Genomic DNA, 16,094 nt, shown 5'->3' with positions numbered 1-16,094 from the left:
AAGCCACATAGAGAGGCTGATTGTGCTCTGCAGATTTCTCGATTACCTGACTGGTGACATGGATGTGATCCACTGTGGAGTATCCCTTCCTGAAACCAGCCTGTTCCCTCGGTTGACTGAAGTCCAGTGTTGCCCTTATTCTATTCGAGATTATCTTGGTGAATATTTTATATAATACTGGAAGTAAACTATATAATAGGCCTAAAATATTTCAATTCTTTAACGTATCTCTTTTTGTGGATTAGTATAATGTTGGCATTCTTCCAGTTCTCTGGGACCCTTGAAGTTGATAGACAGTTCATATGAAGGGCCGCCTATTTTTCAAGCATTAAGTCTCCTCCATCTTTCATTAAATCAACTGGTATTCCGTCTTCTCTTGCCACTCTTCCTCGTTTCATGTCTTGCAAGGCCCTTCTAACTTCATCGTAGTTATAGAAGGAGCCTCTGTAACCTGTTCATTACTACTTCGAATGGAGGTATCGTGGCTGCTTTTGGTACTGTACAGGTGAGTATAGAATTCTTCCGCTGCTTTTACTATATCTTCAAGATTGCAGATATTGCCCTGCTTATCTTTCAGTGCATACATCTTGGTTTGTTCGATACAGTAAAAGCTCGTTAATTCGAGCTCCGCGAGGATGCTACGAAAATTCGAACTAATGAAAGTAAGAGAAAAAAATCGCTCGGTTAAGGCGCGTATATATAGTCCGACGAAGCGTGAGCGCGCGCGCACACACACGCGACGTCACGTTGGCGGGAATAACAACGTCTATACTTCGAAGCACTGGCGCACCCAACGTAACCGGACTCGGCCAACGCGATCCGACATGCCCAACGTCGAGATGGCTCTTGCTGGACATCTCGTAGTTTCGCACGAAAAGCGCGAAGCATCGATTGCGATAGCAAATTAGTAGAAAGCTAAACGAAGGAAGGATAGGGTTTATCGGCCGTCTAAACTAGTAAACATTCGCTTATTAACTAAACTAACAAGTGCAGTGTCACGCGCGCACAGGTAAACATGAACACATCTCTCTTGATGACCGCGGAAACTCGCTGAAAAACGCTGGAGCGAGGAATCGCGGCACTAGCAGCGAGCGAATTGACCTTCGTACAGCTCTCGCTCAAGGCGAACGAAACGTAGCAAGCACATCGCATGCGAAGCCAACGGCACTACGCGCACTCCGCAAACATAGCAGATCGCTTTGAAGATGACGCCCACGCGGGCGCGCACCACGTCGCAGATCGCTTTCAAGATACGGTGCCCGCATGGCCGCGTAGTAAGCAGCAGCCGCCGGAGAAGAACGTCCCCATAAGGGGCTTCATCGCCACCTCCCTCCGCCTCACTCCCGTGCCTCGCGCGCGACAGGAGAGGACGCGCATCCGCCCGGCATTCCTCGCTTGCGCACGCGAGATTGAGCCACGTTCGCCCGCACGCTTTCACTCGCCAATACAGCATAGGGCGCATGGCGACGATTTTATCGCCCTTCAGTTTTATACGGAACTTCACGGGAGAGAACGCCTCTGTTGCGACCTGCAACAGAGGCGTTGGCCATGCCATGGCCAAGCGCAAATGTGTCTCTCTGCAGTCAGGCCTAAACAAAGGGCCGCAGATGGAAAAAGCAAAGCTGCGCGGCCCGCGCGGCGACGACAGCATCGTCAACATGCTCCCGCACACTATAGCACTCGCCCCATCCACGATGGCGCGGTGGTCGAATTATCGGTGGTGGTGCGGATTTCAGTGTGAATTAGCGGGATGTGTTACATATTGCTTTCGATACCTTGCTGCACGGACAGCGGCGGCTGCTTCGAATTATCCGAAATTTCGAATTAACGAGCTTTTACTGAACCAAGTTTCCTTCTCACCGATTTCATGCTGCGTCTATTTTTTACTGCTTCCTAAATCTTTCGCGCATTATAATTTCGGATATCTCTTATTTTCGCCTTGTTGATCAGTTTTGGCAGTTCTGCAAATGTTATCTGGTCTCTTACACCACTCCCACTTTCATGCTATGCTACTTGTTCTTTAACTGCAAGTGACTTTCTTTCTTGTTTCGTATTGCACTACTTGTGTTCCTCTGCTTTATTATTTTTGTACTGCTTTGCATATCTGTATATTTACTGGAAAATGTTTTTTCTTTAGAGTGGAGCTTTCTTTGCCTCTTCCTTTGACTTTTCCACTGCTTCCACTTCCACTGCTTTGACTTTTCCATGCCGCATCGGTTGGTGGTTCAGAGCATGCATGTAATGGCAGGAGTACAGTGCCTAGAATATATTTTAGGCACTATAGCAGGAGCACCACTGAGAGTAAAGGCGATGCAAGAAACTCGTTTGAACCTTTCCATCGCTTTGCATGTGCACAATGCTCTCTGGAGCTCCTTGGACATTGCCACATTATCGTATTGACAACTGTAATTATTCGTGACCCCCTGCAAAAGCATTGCGGATACTTCATCATCATCATCACCATCATTATCATCATCAGCCTGGTTACGCCCACTGCAGAGCAAAGGCCTCTCCCATACTTCTCCAACTACCCTGGTCATGTACTAATTGTGGCCATGTTATCCCTGCGAACTTCTTAATCTAATCTGCCCACCTAACTTTCTGCCGCCCCCTGCTATGCTTCCCTTGGAATCCAGTCCGTAACCCTTAATGACCATCGGTTATCTTCCCTCCTCATTACATGTCTTGCCCATGCCCATTTCTTTTTCTTGATTTCAACTAAGAAGTCATTAACTCGCATTTGTTCCCTCACCCAATCTGCTCTTTTCTTATCCCTTAACGTTACACCTATCATTCTTCTTTCCATAGCTCGTTGTGTCGTCCTCAATTTAAGCAGAACCCTTTTCGTAAGCCTCCAGGTTTCTGCCCCATACGTGAGCACTGGTAAGACACAGCTGTTATACACTTTTCTCTTGAGGGATAATGGCAACCTGCTGTTCATGATCTGAGAATGCCTGCCAAATGCACCCCAGCCCATTCTTATTCTTCTGATTATTTCAGTCTCATGATCCGGATCCGCGGTCACTACCTGCCCTAAGTAGATGTATTCCCTTACCACTTCCAGTGCCTCGCTACCTATCGTAAACTGCTGTTCTCTACCGAGACTGTTAAACATTACTTTAGTTTTATGTTTAGTTTTACCTTTCCGTTAACATGCAACAGTCCAGAGGCGCAGCAGACAGAATGTTAGAGAGGAGGTACGGAGAGAAGGTAGTGAATGAGTAGAACGGACGCAGTCATGAATCGAGTGAATGACAGCCTTGCCACTCTTTGCTCGCAGTTCCCATTCATGGGGGATGGGAGGGGGAAATGGTGATGCAAGATGGCGAGCAACAGCTGCTACCAGACACGACAGTGGTCATGGCCAAACTGGATAAAGTTCAAGGTACAATAAGGTACATTTTTGCCTTTTCTGAAAAATTAACACCATGCAAATTTGTCAAGTGTACAACTGATGCAAGGCGTACAGACGTAAAGCAGCATTAAAGCACCGTACTGTCTAGGCGACACTACAGAAGCAGTCACACATAAAATCAACACTTTTGCACCTGCCAAGGTAGCTTCACGACTATGGCTTGCTCGAGGTTGCTGGTTTGATCCCGAACACGGCAGTCGTATCTCGAAGGGGGCCAAATACAAGAATGCTAGTGTACTTAGATTTAGGTGCACATTAAGGAACCCAACTGGGTCAAAATTATTCCGGAGTCGGCCCCTACGGCATGCCTCGTAATCTGATTGTGGTTTTGGCATGTCTGGCCCCATAATTTGAAAGGTTAGCACTTCTGCCGTAATGCGATGTGCCGTGTGAGGCAATGACAATGCTAATGTTTTCGGAGGTTATGAACAATGACGCAGAACAACGCTTCAAGCAAGTACACCCCACTGTGTGCTCTGTTTACTACGCAGGCAAACAGCAGTTGTGCATTGCACACAAGGTAAAATTTAACCTCAACTCACTACTCTGGTATTGGCCTAAACAGTGAAGAAATTGAACATTTGCCGTTGGCACTACCGCTAATTGTCAAATTAAACAGCACAGAAAGCTTTGCTTACATCAGCTCCCACAGTGCAAGGGGTCCACATAGTTATATGGTTGCTTTTGCTTTTTGCTCGTGCCTGCTTCCCTCTGTAATGTTGTGAAGCCGAGGGCACAAATACATGAATTGAAAAGCCTCATAGAGACTTCATATGAGGCTTTGTTCATTTAAGTAGAAAAGCAGGCATTGTTGCCTTGATGGGTCAGTAGTTGCATCTGGTCCTTTCCTTCATTTCATCCTCCATTAGAAACAGACTTGCGAGATTGCTTATCAAGAGAGAGAGAGAGAGAGAGAGAAACAACTTTACTTGCCCTTAATGAAATGGAGTGCATTAAGGGTGGCTATCTCTTGACGGGCTCCATATGCTTCCGGGGCCGCCTGGCCCCTGTGGATCAGTCGGAGCTGGTCTTGCAGGGCGGGGCTGGATAGCATGATCTCCAATCGCTTGTAAAGGGTGGGGATAGTAGGGGGGTTAGTTATGGGTATAGGTGGGGTGTGGTCCTTGGAAAAATTGCACTCTTCTATGACGTGCCGAAGGGTGCCTAGTGCATTGCAGTGAGGACATGTGTTCTTGTACCTTTCTGGGTACATTTCGTTCTGGAGGTAGGGGTGGGGAAATGATCCTGCCTGGATTTGCCTGTATATGGTTTGCTTGGCTCTGATCAAGGCGTGGTGGGGGTGCGGGAATGTCTTCTTACCGTCCCTGTAATACTTGACTATATCTATAAATGGTGATGGATTGCCATTGCCTTGCCTCCTCCTTGGTGGCCTGGGAGTCGAGTGCTCGGGCCTGTTGATGAGTCGTTGCCCTTAACCGAGTGGGCCAGGACCCAAACTAGTTGGATTGTTTGTTTAGGAGGCGTAGCTTTTCAGAGGATTTTTAGTGCCGCAAGGGACACCCAGCCAGATATGTAGTTCTTGTATGCAGCTTGTGAGTCCGTGACGATCTTGGTGACGTTAGGTTGTAGGAGTGCGAGGGCTACCGCCGCTTATAATGAAGGCATAGAATATTGAAAACTAGAATACAGGCAAGTGGTCCCATTAAGTGGAATTCACTTAGCAACGACAGTGATAGTGCATGGTAATTGTTAAAGAGCTCAAAGCATGAAATTTTTCAGTGATTAACTGCTTCCCCTGCAGTATGAAGTGAAATCTACAAGAATAAGAAAAAGAATAATTCTGGTCCAATGCTAGAGGACTGCAAACATGGTGTTAAATTTCCTTAACCATAATAGTTAAAGGGCTTTTCACCAGGTCTGTCCATTTCGAGCTGACAAGCGCAGAGCATACATTGTGCGATAACGAACGTGTCTGCAAAGTATTACATTGCTACGCGCTGTGGAAAGATCTGAAATTTCAAACCGAATGCCATTTTTCCTTCTCCTCGTGGCCGCCGCACTCCAAGGGGGACAGTGACGTACTCGTGTTCCTGCGTCTATGTATTCATGTCTGCAGTGTGACGTTGCTCGTGGTGACACGGGACTTAAAGAATTATTCAAGACATCTGTTATCTGTGCGATCTGCTGCTTGAATTGACGAATTGAAGCTTTGAGAAATAATAAAACACACAAACAGAATGTCTGTGTGCTTTTCTTGTTTTACTTCGCACCGAAGCAAGAGAGATGTACTTCTGCTGAGTCTGCTTGTTCCCACGGTTGTGCAGTCACGTGCACAGGTACCGCAACTATGCCATTTTCTTCCGTGTTCCAGCGCGTGATCATGCTCTGGCAATCCGCTTGTTCTGCCTCAGTATTCGTGTAGCACTGAATTATACCGCTAGTCATGCTTCCTTGTGCATAGTGCGCAAAATCATGTGCTGCGTGAACGAGACAATAGCTCGCGTGCGACTCCGTAAGCGGAAATGCGTAGCGCCGAAATAAAAAAAGCAAGAATGAAAAATGAAGGCGGGGCCTGTGACGTGTGCATCATGTGATCCTCGAGGTCCAGTATGGGAGAATGCAGAGAAGGAATTTCGCTTGCGCAGGCTAGACGGGGCGAGTGGAGAGAGCGTCTTGCTTGGCAGTGGACCCCGCCTGCTGAAATTGTGGGTTCGCGGCATTGAAATATTTCTATCTTGGCTATTAATGAGCCAATTTGAAAAATTCTTGTAGCAGAACGCTCCCTAGAGGACACGTAACAACTTCCAGCGTATAACCAAAATTTGCTATGGGGCCTGGTGAGGGGCCCTTTAAAGTCTGCCATCTTTGGTAAAAATTTTAAAATGCAGGAAATGATAGGTGGATATTATTAATGAAGTTTGGTTTTAACTGAAAGAGAATGGCACAGGAAAGAAAGAAGAAGAGGCATACATAGTTGGCAATTCTGCAATCTTTAATGGTGAAGAGAAGATAGCAGTACAGGTTTGGCATACAATCAATAATAATTTTTATGCCTAAGGTGTAAAATGTACACTTCATCACATTAACAATAATAATGTGGCTGCAAGCAAGATAACACTTGTACAAAATGATTGACTTCTTCAGCGTGAATACCCGCCCTACTTTCTACTGTTTAATGAAACAGTTAAGCACTACTTTTTACAGCCATGGTATCAGCACTCGGCACCACTTATGACAATATTTTAAGAACATTCATCGAGTTTTACAGCTCGTACACGCATTGGTTGCACATGCCTGACGACAACACAACACCATAGTTGTCAGACCACTACAGTAATTTTACACTAGTAAAGAAATGAAGCAGGGGCCACAGCGCATGATCTTAAAGTCAACTGGAACAAAATCTACCTTTGGCTAAATTGGTAATGAATGAGTAGTATATACTACTGAAGCAATCATGGCAAAGCTGCAGGGCTTGTAAATGTCTAAATTTCTTATTAACAGCCTTTGATTAGCACCTGAGCAGACAACGCGCACACCTGTTGGTTAGCGGATGTGATGCAAGTCCCATCACATCGCCTCTACGGCAGCTGCAAGTTGCAATCAATCTTGGAGGTCATGCCAAGAGCTGCACGTGCCGAGTCATGCGTCACTTCCGACAGAGGTAACGGCAGCATTATTTTTCTTTCAGTTACGGTATCAAGAACATCTACTCCTACGAGCTTTTTGTGATGCATTCACTTGTATTTCAAATGTAAAAACATAAAATTTTTCACGAAGGCTTAACTATGACTACACTATCTAAATTATGCTTTTACGCTGCCCACAATTTCGTTGCAGTTGGCTTGAGTAAAAATACCGCAGAGGTCACTGATAAAAAGAGGTATATGTGTAGAGGTAGACATTCATGTGAATAGCTTTCACTTCAACCTTTGCCCCCAAAATAAACTCTTAGTACAGTCTAATGTGAAAAATAAAGAAAAAATATGTCACCATAATGACTGATAAGCTTGAAGTCAAGATTTATGGTTGCCTAGGAAAGCAAAACATGTCTTCAGAGAAACACTGAAAGAAGTATGAAAGGTACATGTGAAAACGCTGAATCTTAATTACGTTATTGCACCTGACATTGTTCAAGAAGATGAACCTACGAAGTATCCTCACGCAGACTTGCATGAGGGTTACCCGCCGGCTTCATCACCTAAAGTCTTGGTGTCAGCAAAGTCAAAAATCTACTTTCCAATACTTTTTTTTATTAGAAGTTAACATTGCTTGCTATATCTTAGTAGCTTGAAATACACAATGCGCAATTTAAGTAATCCAGATTCAGAGTAGGGGCTACAAAAGAAATACATAGCGTCATGTTTACTGTGCATGCACAAAGTTCAAATGGTACTTGTGGTTCCCATTGAGCACATAATTGTTTTAATGTAGTGGGTTGTCCAAACTGCTTCGTGCCAACAAACATGGTGGCACCCATTGAAGTGATGGCTGTTGTCTTAAAATCTAACTAGATTTCTGAGCAACCCGGTAGCTTTGCAAGCAATGAATTGTGATGTAGGCTACCACTTTGTCTCACCTCACAAAAATCCCAAAGACTGAACAATAACCTACCATGGTTTAAAGCCAGAAGGTTTCGGCATTGCTGGTTGACCAGACAGAAACAATTTCACATTCAGATTCAGAATCGCAAACAGGATTGTAGTCTTATTTATTTATACTATTACTTAGAATGAACATTAACAATGAGATGCTTAAGGTTATACTACTTAGTTCATATTCATTTAAAATTTTGTAGTTCTTTCCTGTAGCTGCAGTGGTGCTGCAAGCGCGTGAGACAAAGCGTGACTGCAAGAAAAAAAAAAAAAGTTATTCTAGAGCTTGCTGCCCTGCATACCCTCATTGGGGAATATGTACCTCCACTTTGGTGTACCTATTCTACAACTATGTAATGGCTCGGTGCGGTAAAACCATGCCAATGTTTTAACAAATATGATAACTGGCTTTCACACATAGCGGAAGGACTAGAAGACTGGGCACAAAACTGGACATCAACAACACATCATGAGTGGAGCATGAAAGATCTAGCACTACTGTAGGCAATGAAATCAAACGTTTGTACAAGAGTCCTGCTTGGGGCTTTTGCAAATTACATTTGCATGTTACATGTTTCTATGGGTCCCTCAAATAAAGCAAATGCGAATAGCAGTGTGTTGAGAATACAAGCAAATTGTGACATTTAAACACTCCCAAATATCAACGTACTTTTGATACTTTAAGAAATATAGGTCTAGCAGGGCTATACACAACAAAGTAGCTTTCTGCTATCTGTAAGTGACCATTCAGTTACAGCGCAAGCAAAGAGTCTTGCAACCAATACCTCTAAACATATACAGCTGTCATTGGCATTAAAAAAGTACGAGTTCATTCTGTTGTGTAAATGCACAAGCATGGAGAACAGAATGAATAGGTTAAGCTCGTTTGCTAGATTTGAGTTCTGGAATACCGGATAGATCAGTCCTAATATGAGCGGACTGGAAAGCCGGAAAAGATTAAAAAATAAATGACAGGTGGCGATGCCAGCTTGAAATTCTCGCACCAGCTCCCTGAGATATCATATATTTCTATGAAATCTACTTAGGGTTGGATAGGGTCCATCACAAAGAATGATTCTATTCAAAAGCGAGCGGCAACTCATCATGACAACTTTCAGGAACTCTTCCAACATAAAGCTATTTGAAGATACAGTGACACCAGCCACTTCATATTGACATCATTAGCACATGAGTTATGGTGAAATATTCTGAGAAGAAAGCTTGGCCTCTTCACTCTATCTAATATCAATTAGCTTTCTGCCAAAAAACAAAAATGAAGCAAGCAGAATTCTTTAAGGACTACTCTGCTAATTTAAAATAATTTGGTGCCGCTCCTTAGTGTTCCTTTAGTAGTAGCCATGCAATCGTAAGCCTCCACAGTGTAAAAAAAAAAGTAATTGCTAGACAGGTCTACCTTCGTATGTTTGGCAGTGACGTTTTAATTACAATGACGCTAGATGTCGGTGTGTGAAAGACTATGTGAAACGATGAAGTGAAGAATGTTGATTACAGCTGCCAACAACAATGTAAGGCTTTCGTGCCAAGGCTAGAATGACCAGATTTTTCACATTGGGAAATGAGACATATAAGCACTTGGAAGATGAGGATAGGAGAGGACTTGGACACAAAAGAATACTTAACAGAATGGATGCTATGCATTGCTACTCACTAATAAATAAGCATGTATGGTTTTATGTCAGTAAGCCACTGTAGCCTCCCTACTACATGTATATCCCTTTACTAGCTGTATTTTCGTAAAGAGGACATTGTATTGAAACAGTGCCCAGGCACTTGTGTATGAATTATCAAAGGTATCAAAAGGCATGATGCAAGGTAGTAAAAAATCTGATTTCTCTACTCTGGATTCACTATCTTTAATCCATGCGAGATGTCCATCCTAAGAGTGTGCCATCTATTTATCTGAGCCAGTGCCGCACCTGAATCTTTCTCCTTTTTTACCACCATAAATAAATTCATCTGACCTTATCTTTTCCATGGCACCTATGCCGGCTTACAAAGTACAAGGACTTTGATAAAGCTGCTAAGAAAAAAAAAGGATAGATGCTTTTCAGTTTGTCACACAAACCACATCTGATTTCTAGTGCCCTGCAAATCATCTAAAAAGGGCCTTATGTAGCTGGCTACCAGCTCTGGCTGATTCATGTGAATGTGGTGATCACCATCGAGCATTGCCATTTGAAAAGTGCGGCAGTGTTTTTTCAAAGCATTTATCATTCTGCCATTCTGGACTGAACAGCTGCCAAAACCAGGCACAGCGTCCAAAACAAGAATGTCATTTTTAAACGACTTCCACCATGGGTCGAGGGCAGCTTTGTCGACCTTGTCCAAGTAAAGTGCCTTTAGCCGAATATCTCTAGTAAAGGTGTAACGACCATCTGCCTGGAGCTGGCAGCCTCGTTTCATCAATACCTTCACATCATCAGCACGAATGCATCCCCAAGGCATCTTGGCATAGAGAGCCATGATCTCCTCTTCAGTATAACTTGGTTGTTGACTGAAGTCCTTCTCTTCAAGACGCAGAAAAGACTGAAATGTAGTTCTTACAGTGCCCAGGAGTTGGCTTCTAGCTTCATAGGTTTCTCCAAAGCCCTCCACAAGTATTAGTTTTGACACCTGAAAGAAGTGCAAAGGTCACAGTAGAATGTTTTCAGATGAACATTGGTTTTATATCCAGGAAAATTTCGAAGATGGGTCAAGAAAAATAAGCCTTCTGTACAAATATAACAGCTGGTTGATTATAGAAAAACAAACAAACAATATAGTACTGGCAGACAATTCATTCTACAGATGCAATGTAAGCTTCAATTTATTGACATCAGTAAGTAAGTAACCAGGTTTAGTATTCATGCTTCTGTCTGACCTAATTAAATGCTATTAAACTGTTAAGTATGTAATCCAGCTTTGTGAATGTTCCTACGAATATTTCAATACATTAGAATGTGAGAAGACATAAAAAGTGCCTGTCTGCTTCTCTCTCTGTCTTCCTTGTGCAAAGTGCGTGCTTGTTCAACTCCTTCCGTGCCATGCCATTATTTTAATGTTTGACCAAAAATGGCCAAACTATTTTTAGAGACCTCAGTTGCGTGCACATTTTAATTCCTCAAAAAGAATAAATTTGCTTTTGCTTGCACTGCCTAATGGATTGTGTGCTGCCATCTACCAAAAGCATGACTAAACAATGAGACAAAATTAGGCTTGCCCATGGCATTGCTAGAAAATGCTAAGTACTGTTGACAAGTGGAGCTCATTTTTGGCCATCTTTAGCAAAAATGCGACGACGAGCGCGGCTCGCTCAAGGCACGAAAGTGGTTAAAAATGCAAAAATATATTTTCCTGAAAAGAAGAACAAGCAAAACTTATTAAAATGGACTTCTGATTAATATCAGTGATAGATATAATACCCCCTTTATATAAAATATAAACTGCATAACATTTTAGATCTATACAGGCACTCAATATTTTTTACATTTGCAACAGTGCTATCACCATACAATGCTCTACTGAACTCTTGTATACCACCTTAGTGGTCATACCAGACAATTTTCAATAGGTCCAGATGCACTCTGAAAAGTTGTTGAGACACTTGAGCATTGGTCTAAGAGCTCAGCAGACAGCTATGCCCATACGGGCGCTCTGCCCTGCACTCCACTTGTGAGAGCAAAAGAACAGCTTTGAGTTAAGGCACGTTCACAATATGAACATGGGGGACACAGCATCAAGCTCTTGTGCTCTCAAGAAAAAAAGGCACCAACCTTTTGAGGAAATATGCTGGCATATCTGTGTCCCACGAGGCCTCCTACACTGTGGCCCAGCAAGTTGAACTGGTCCCAGCCAAGAAACTGAACAGTACGAGCAATATCCAACATTAGGTGTGTCATGGTGTAGACGCATCCCTTCGGCAGATGCGACGAGAGACCATGGCCAGTAAAGTCTAATGCCACAGCCTGCCACCCACCATCCAGCTTTTCAAGCAATGGATCGAAGCTCCCAGCATTGTCTTGACCACCGTGCAGGCAGAGAAGGTGTTTCTTGGGATTGCGCTTTCTCTTGGCCGGCCAAACCTTGGCAGCCAGCTGGCCGTAAGGCACGGGAATGGCTATTTCCTCTGGTGGCCGGTTGGCAAGCAAGTGAGCTGTTGAAAGTTTACGCAGATGCTGCACTCCAGATGTGCTCACACTACACTTTAGGCGAACATTGCAGATACTTCTGGGGAAAGAAAATGCTTTTATCAGTTTCTGTATGTTTGCAGAATTTCGTCACTGGGCACAGAAAGACAGTCCACAATTTCTGAACTGCGGGCAGGGGGCACATTTCTGCATTTAAGCTTAAAAGCAGTGCAGGAAAAAACTTTGATGAATTATATGAAACATACCATAGCAGGATAAGGAACCTGAGCACTTGCCTGCATGTGGGTATGTGCAGTCCAACTACATGAGACAAAATGTTGCGGGCTGCTGGCATTTCTTCAACAAAACATAAGCCTGCAATTAGAGATAGACAAGATTATTTACATACATAAATTTCGGCTAGTTAGTATAGATTCACTGTGGTGCTTAAGACCATGATGAACAAGATTACTTGTTGAAGTGCTAATGTGCTTCGTTGCAAGAAACGTGCGTAAGAGACGCCAAACATAAAATACTTAGTTATTATTAAGAGATAATGTGTACTGTCTCAAATAGCTGTAACCTTTGCATGCAGTAAATAACTGCACTACATGATAGACCAAACGAAACGAGATTGTGAAGCCTGGTAGTATAGTCGATGTTTCATGATCAACAAAGTAATAAAAGCTGCAAAATTATAAAAAGTAGTGTTAAAAAATTTATTCAACATTTTTTATCTGAAAGGACAGTTTGGCTACATGAATACAGTAACATATATGTGTTTAGGCCAATATACCAATGTTGCTATGTTGAATTTGATTCCATGCACTTTCACAGTACTTTCATACGGGCAATCATACAGCGGAAAATCAAGGCTGAAGCTAGTTTCACTCATTCTCTGCAATAGACGTTTTTATACTTATGTTGGCATTGACCTTACTTCCTCATGAAAAGAAACAGTAGACAGGGCATAGTGTAGTACAACTTTTTACCTTTGATTCTACTTTTCTTTTATTACCTGTTACATTTACTGGTTGCTATTAATAATATCACAGAAAATAAACCATATTAGACAATGATGAAGTGCAAAAAGAAATGGAATAGAGTTGTTGCCTGATACCTCCGTCTTGCTAATAGTCTCATGCATATAATTGTAATAAAAAAAGAAAACTGGGTAAGAACGACCTCCATTCATAGAATTTTTCATTTGAAAGGTCTGTCAGACACCATTACAATTCAATTAGGGCATATCATGTTAAGATTACCCAAAAATGGTAAATGTTTGCTTTGTAGCATTACTGACAGTCTATAAAATGTTGGTCAAGTTTGCAAGTGAAAGAAACAGTCAGTGCAACCTGTACTTAAATTTAGGTGAATGTTCAAGAACTCCAGGTCAAAATTAATTGGAGCCCTCCACTATTGTGTCTCTGATTGGCACTATGCAACTTAGGACATTAAAATTCAACTTGTTTTAAAGATAAAAGAAGCTTATGGACACTATGGTGGGAGTTCTTTTTATCTTTGTATTCAGCAACGCGATCAAATGAAAAAAACATTGGTGGATAGAGCATGCTGAAGCAGCTTCTACAATGAGTGAAACAGCTGCAAGTTGTACTTTGTGCGCATTATGTGGGATGCTTAATTGGTGAGGTGCTTTGACCTCTAGTGGAATGGGGAAATGGGCACTTTTTTCGACACGTGCATTTTCAAAAATATTCATAGCTGGCTGTCTGGCCTTTACATGACCTGGTGCGATATGCGCTTGGTAGCCCATATTATGCTGTTGTCATGGCGACGATGCTGTGCAACAGCACAATAGAACGCAGGATGAAGTGGCAGGTGGTTGAAAGCAGAGAAGAAGCTAATGGAAGTAAAGAGTGAGAGGGAGGTGTGAAATTCAGTGAGCAGAGAGGAACACAGAGTGGGTGAGTCGACACAGCTGACGAAAGTGGTCGTCGGTGGATGAATGGGAAGCCACCGTCCGGAGCCAATGTTTCAGCAAGGGGGCTTGTTTTCGTCAGTGTAAAGCACTAGCTGGAAGCACCTTGCAACTAAATTTGCAGTCGTATGCAATTTATAAAAAGGCGAAACATGGTTCTACATAGCAATATGAATATAACTGGTTGCATGCGAAAACAATGGGGGACGAATATTTTAGATGTTAACTGTATGTACCGGTGCTTATGATGGAGTGCCGCTGCTTTAGTGCAGTATTAGTGTGTTTCGCGTACTCAGCGTCATTAATTGGCGCACGTTAAACGGCAAGCGACGTTAGTTACCTACTGTACAACAAAATTAATTAGCTACATAACGAAGAAACGAAGCTCCCTAAGCCCAACAAACCCACGCTATATTGAATGTCCATATTTCTCACGAACATTGTTTCAAGCGGACGTATAAACTGGACGAACCTGTCTGCAGAGCTGCTCGCGCACTAGTCTGTTTACACATAGATAGATGCTCACAAGTAAACGATTAAATGAGATCTGGTTGTTCAAATAAGACTTTAGCTTACTTTAAATTCTAACCAGTTATTAGAAACATGCAAAATATATTTGGAAATGAACTTAACAAATAGCACCGATCACACGCGACACAAACATGACAAGGACACTCGACATCAATGATGTTACCTGTCGGTAAAGGTATTCAAGCTGAATCAGTACCGCAGGCTCTCGACGAACCATTTCGTTTCGCCGAAAGGTACTGAATTGACATTTGTGAAACACCCAGCCTAGATGGAGGGCAGCCTTGGGAGTTTGCCGTAGTCGCCGGCCTTCAGCCGAGTAAGGACAGAACGCGGGAGAAATATGACTAAAAGGGTCGTGACCGCAAAGGCAGAGGAAACCAATGGTCATAAGAACACAGCGCGGTCTCATGATAAAGCCAAGATGAGTGAGAGGAGTGCCGCTAGTTAGCGTTTACAGACAGTCGTCTGCCAAGATAATGATAGAAAGGGGAAATTGCAAATAAACGTAACATAAAAGAAAGTACCTCTTACAAAGCGAGGAAGGCTGGAGAGTTACGAAGGACACTCTGTGGCATATGAGAGGTGAAGTACAAACTTTCGTGGGATACCAAATGCAAGGACATGTATCTCAGCACCTAAGCAAACTATCAAGCTCGCAGCAACTAATGGCAACTAGAGAAACCGCGCGACCGCCGTTGCTATTTGTGACTGAGAAGAGCCGGAGCTGGTGGAATGGTCAGTTTCGCTTCGACAGCAGCATAGAAATAGAAACTCTTGACCGAACCGCACAAATTTTTCGCACAAATGTAAACAAAAATACCAAACCAGTGTCTGCTAAGGTTACCGGACAATAACTGACAGCTGAATAATTTTCAAACCACTTTGAGTATTCACGATTAAGCTACCTATTGTCGCAGTCATCAAAATTTTCATCTGGCCACATAGGTAAAAAGGTAGCGCGAAAATGTGAAAGGTTCATGGAGGGAAAGGTTGCTGAATTTGGCTGGCGGTATTTGCTGATTTGAGTCCGCAGCCGCGGCCAGAGCATCGATAGAACTCGTGAAGAGCTCAGTCGAATGTTGGGGGAACAGAACGCTCCGGGTAACATGTACAATTAGTGAGTAATATGCTCTGTAAAATATGTAAAGAAAAAAAAAATGTGTGTGAGTGTGTGTGGAGAGGGGGGGGGGGTTAAACTGTGGATTTCTTTTAGTCGAAAATACGACGATAATTTCATTTATGAAAATATTTTCTTTTCCTAGCCGTCTTTTTCTCTTTGGATTTAAACAGAAGTGGTTCCTATGTAGAGTGAAAACCTTGTCATGAATAGCGTAAGCATACACTGTGAGCATAATTAATTTTGTTTGCTTCTTTATTACCCTGCATTAACCTTTATGTGTAGCTGTACTACCCACGTACGTGTTGGCGCAAATACTCGCTCGCTCGCTCACTCACTCACTCACTCACTCACTCACTCACTCACTCACTCACTCACTCACTCACTCACTCACTCACTCACTCACTCA

The 16,094-nt window shown here is 43.0% G+C and overlaps 1 protein-coding gene across 2 annotated transcripts; it reads right to left on the bottom strand.

The window, feature by feature from the left end:
• Positions 1-6,347: 6,347 nt before the first annotated feature.
• Positions 6,348-15,834, bottom strand: LOC126542300 (serine hydrolase-like protein). 2 transcript variants are annotated; one of them, XM_050189318.3, is made up of 4 exons: positions 15,100-15,834; positions 12,395-12,473; positions 11,745-12,198; positions 6,348-10,605 (listed from the first exon to the last, which is right to left on the bottom strand). In XM_050189318.3, exons 2-4 carry the CDS (start codon positions 12,451-12,453, stop codon positions 10,048-10,050), a joined length of 1,071 nt encoding a protein of 356 aa, XP_050045275.1. In that variant the 5' UTR covers positions 12,454-12,473; positions 15,100-15,834; the 3' UTR covers positions 6,348-10,047. The 2 variants fall into 2 exon arrangements, with proteins under 2 accessions (XP_050045275.1, XP_050045273.1); XM_050189316.3 differs by having other exon boundaries at positions 15,093-15,833.
• Positions 15,835-16,094: the final 260 nt, after the last annotated feature.

The sequence above is a fragment of the Dermacentor andersoni genome, chromosome 2 (genome assembly GCF_023375885.2).
Source record: "Dermacentor andersoni chromosome 2, qqDerAnde1_hic_scaffold, whole genome shotgun sequence".
Lineage (NCBI taxonomy): Eukaryota > Metazoa > Arthropoda > Arachnida > Ixodida > Ixodidae > Dermacentor > Dermacentor andersoni.
This window is presented reverse-complemented; position numbering and strand designations above follow the sequence as displayed.

Coding starts and splice junctions, on each gene's coding strand:
- LOC126542300 (XM_050189318.3), bottom strand. CDS start 12,453: ATGCCAGCAGCCCGCAACATTTTGTCTCATGTAGTTGGACTGCACATA. Junction 12,199..12,394: donor CTGCACATACCCACATGCAG/GCAAGTGCTCAG, acceptor TTCTTTCCCCAG/AAGTATCTGCAATGTTCGCC. Junction 10,606..11,744: donor CCAGCATATTTCCTCAAAAG/GTTGGTGCCTTT, acceptor CACTTCTTTCAG/GTGTCAAAACTAATACTTGT.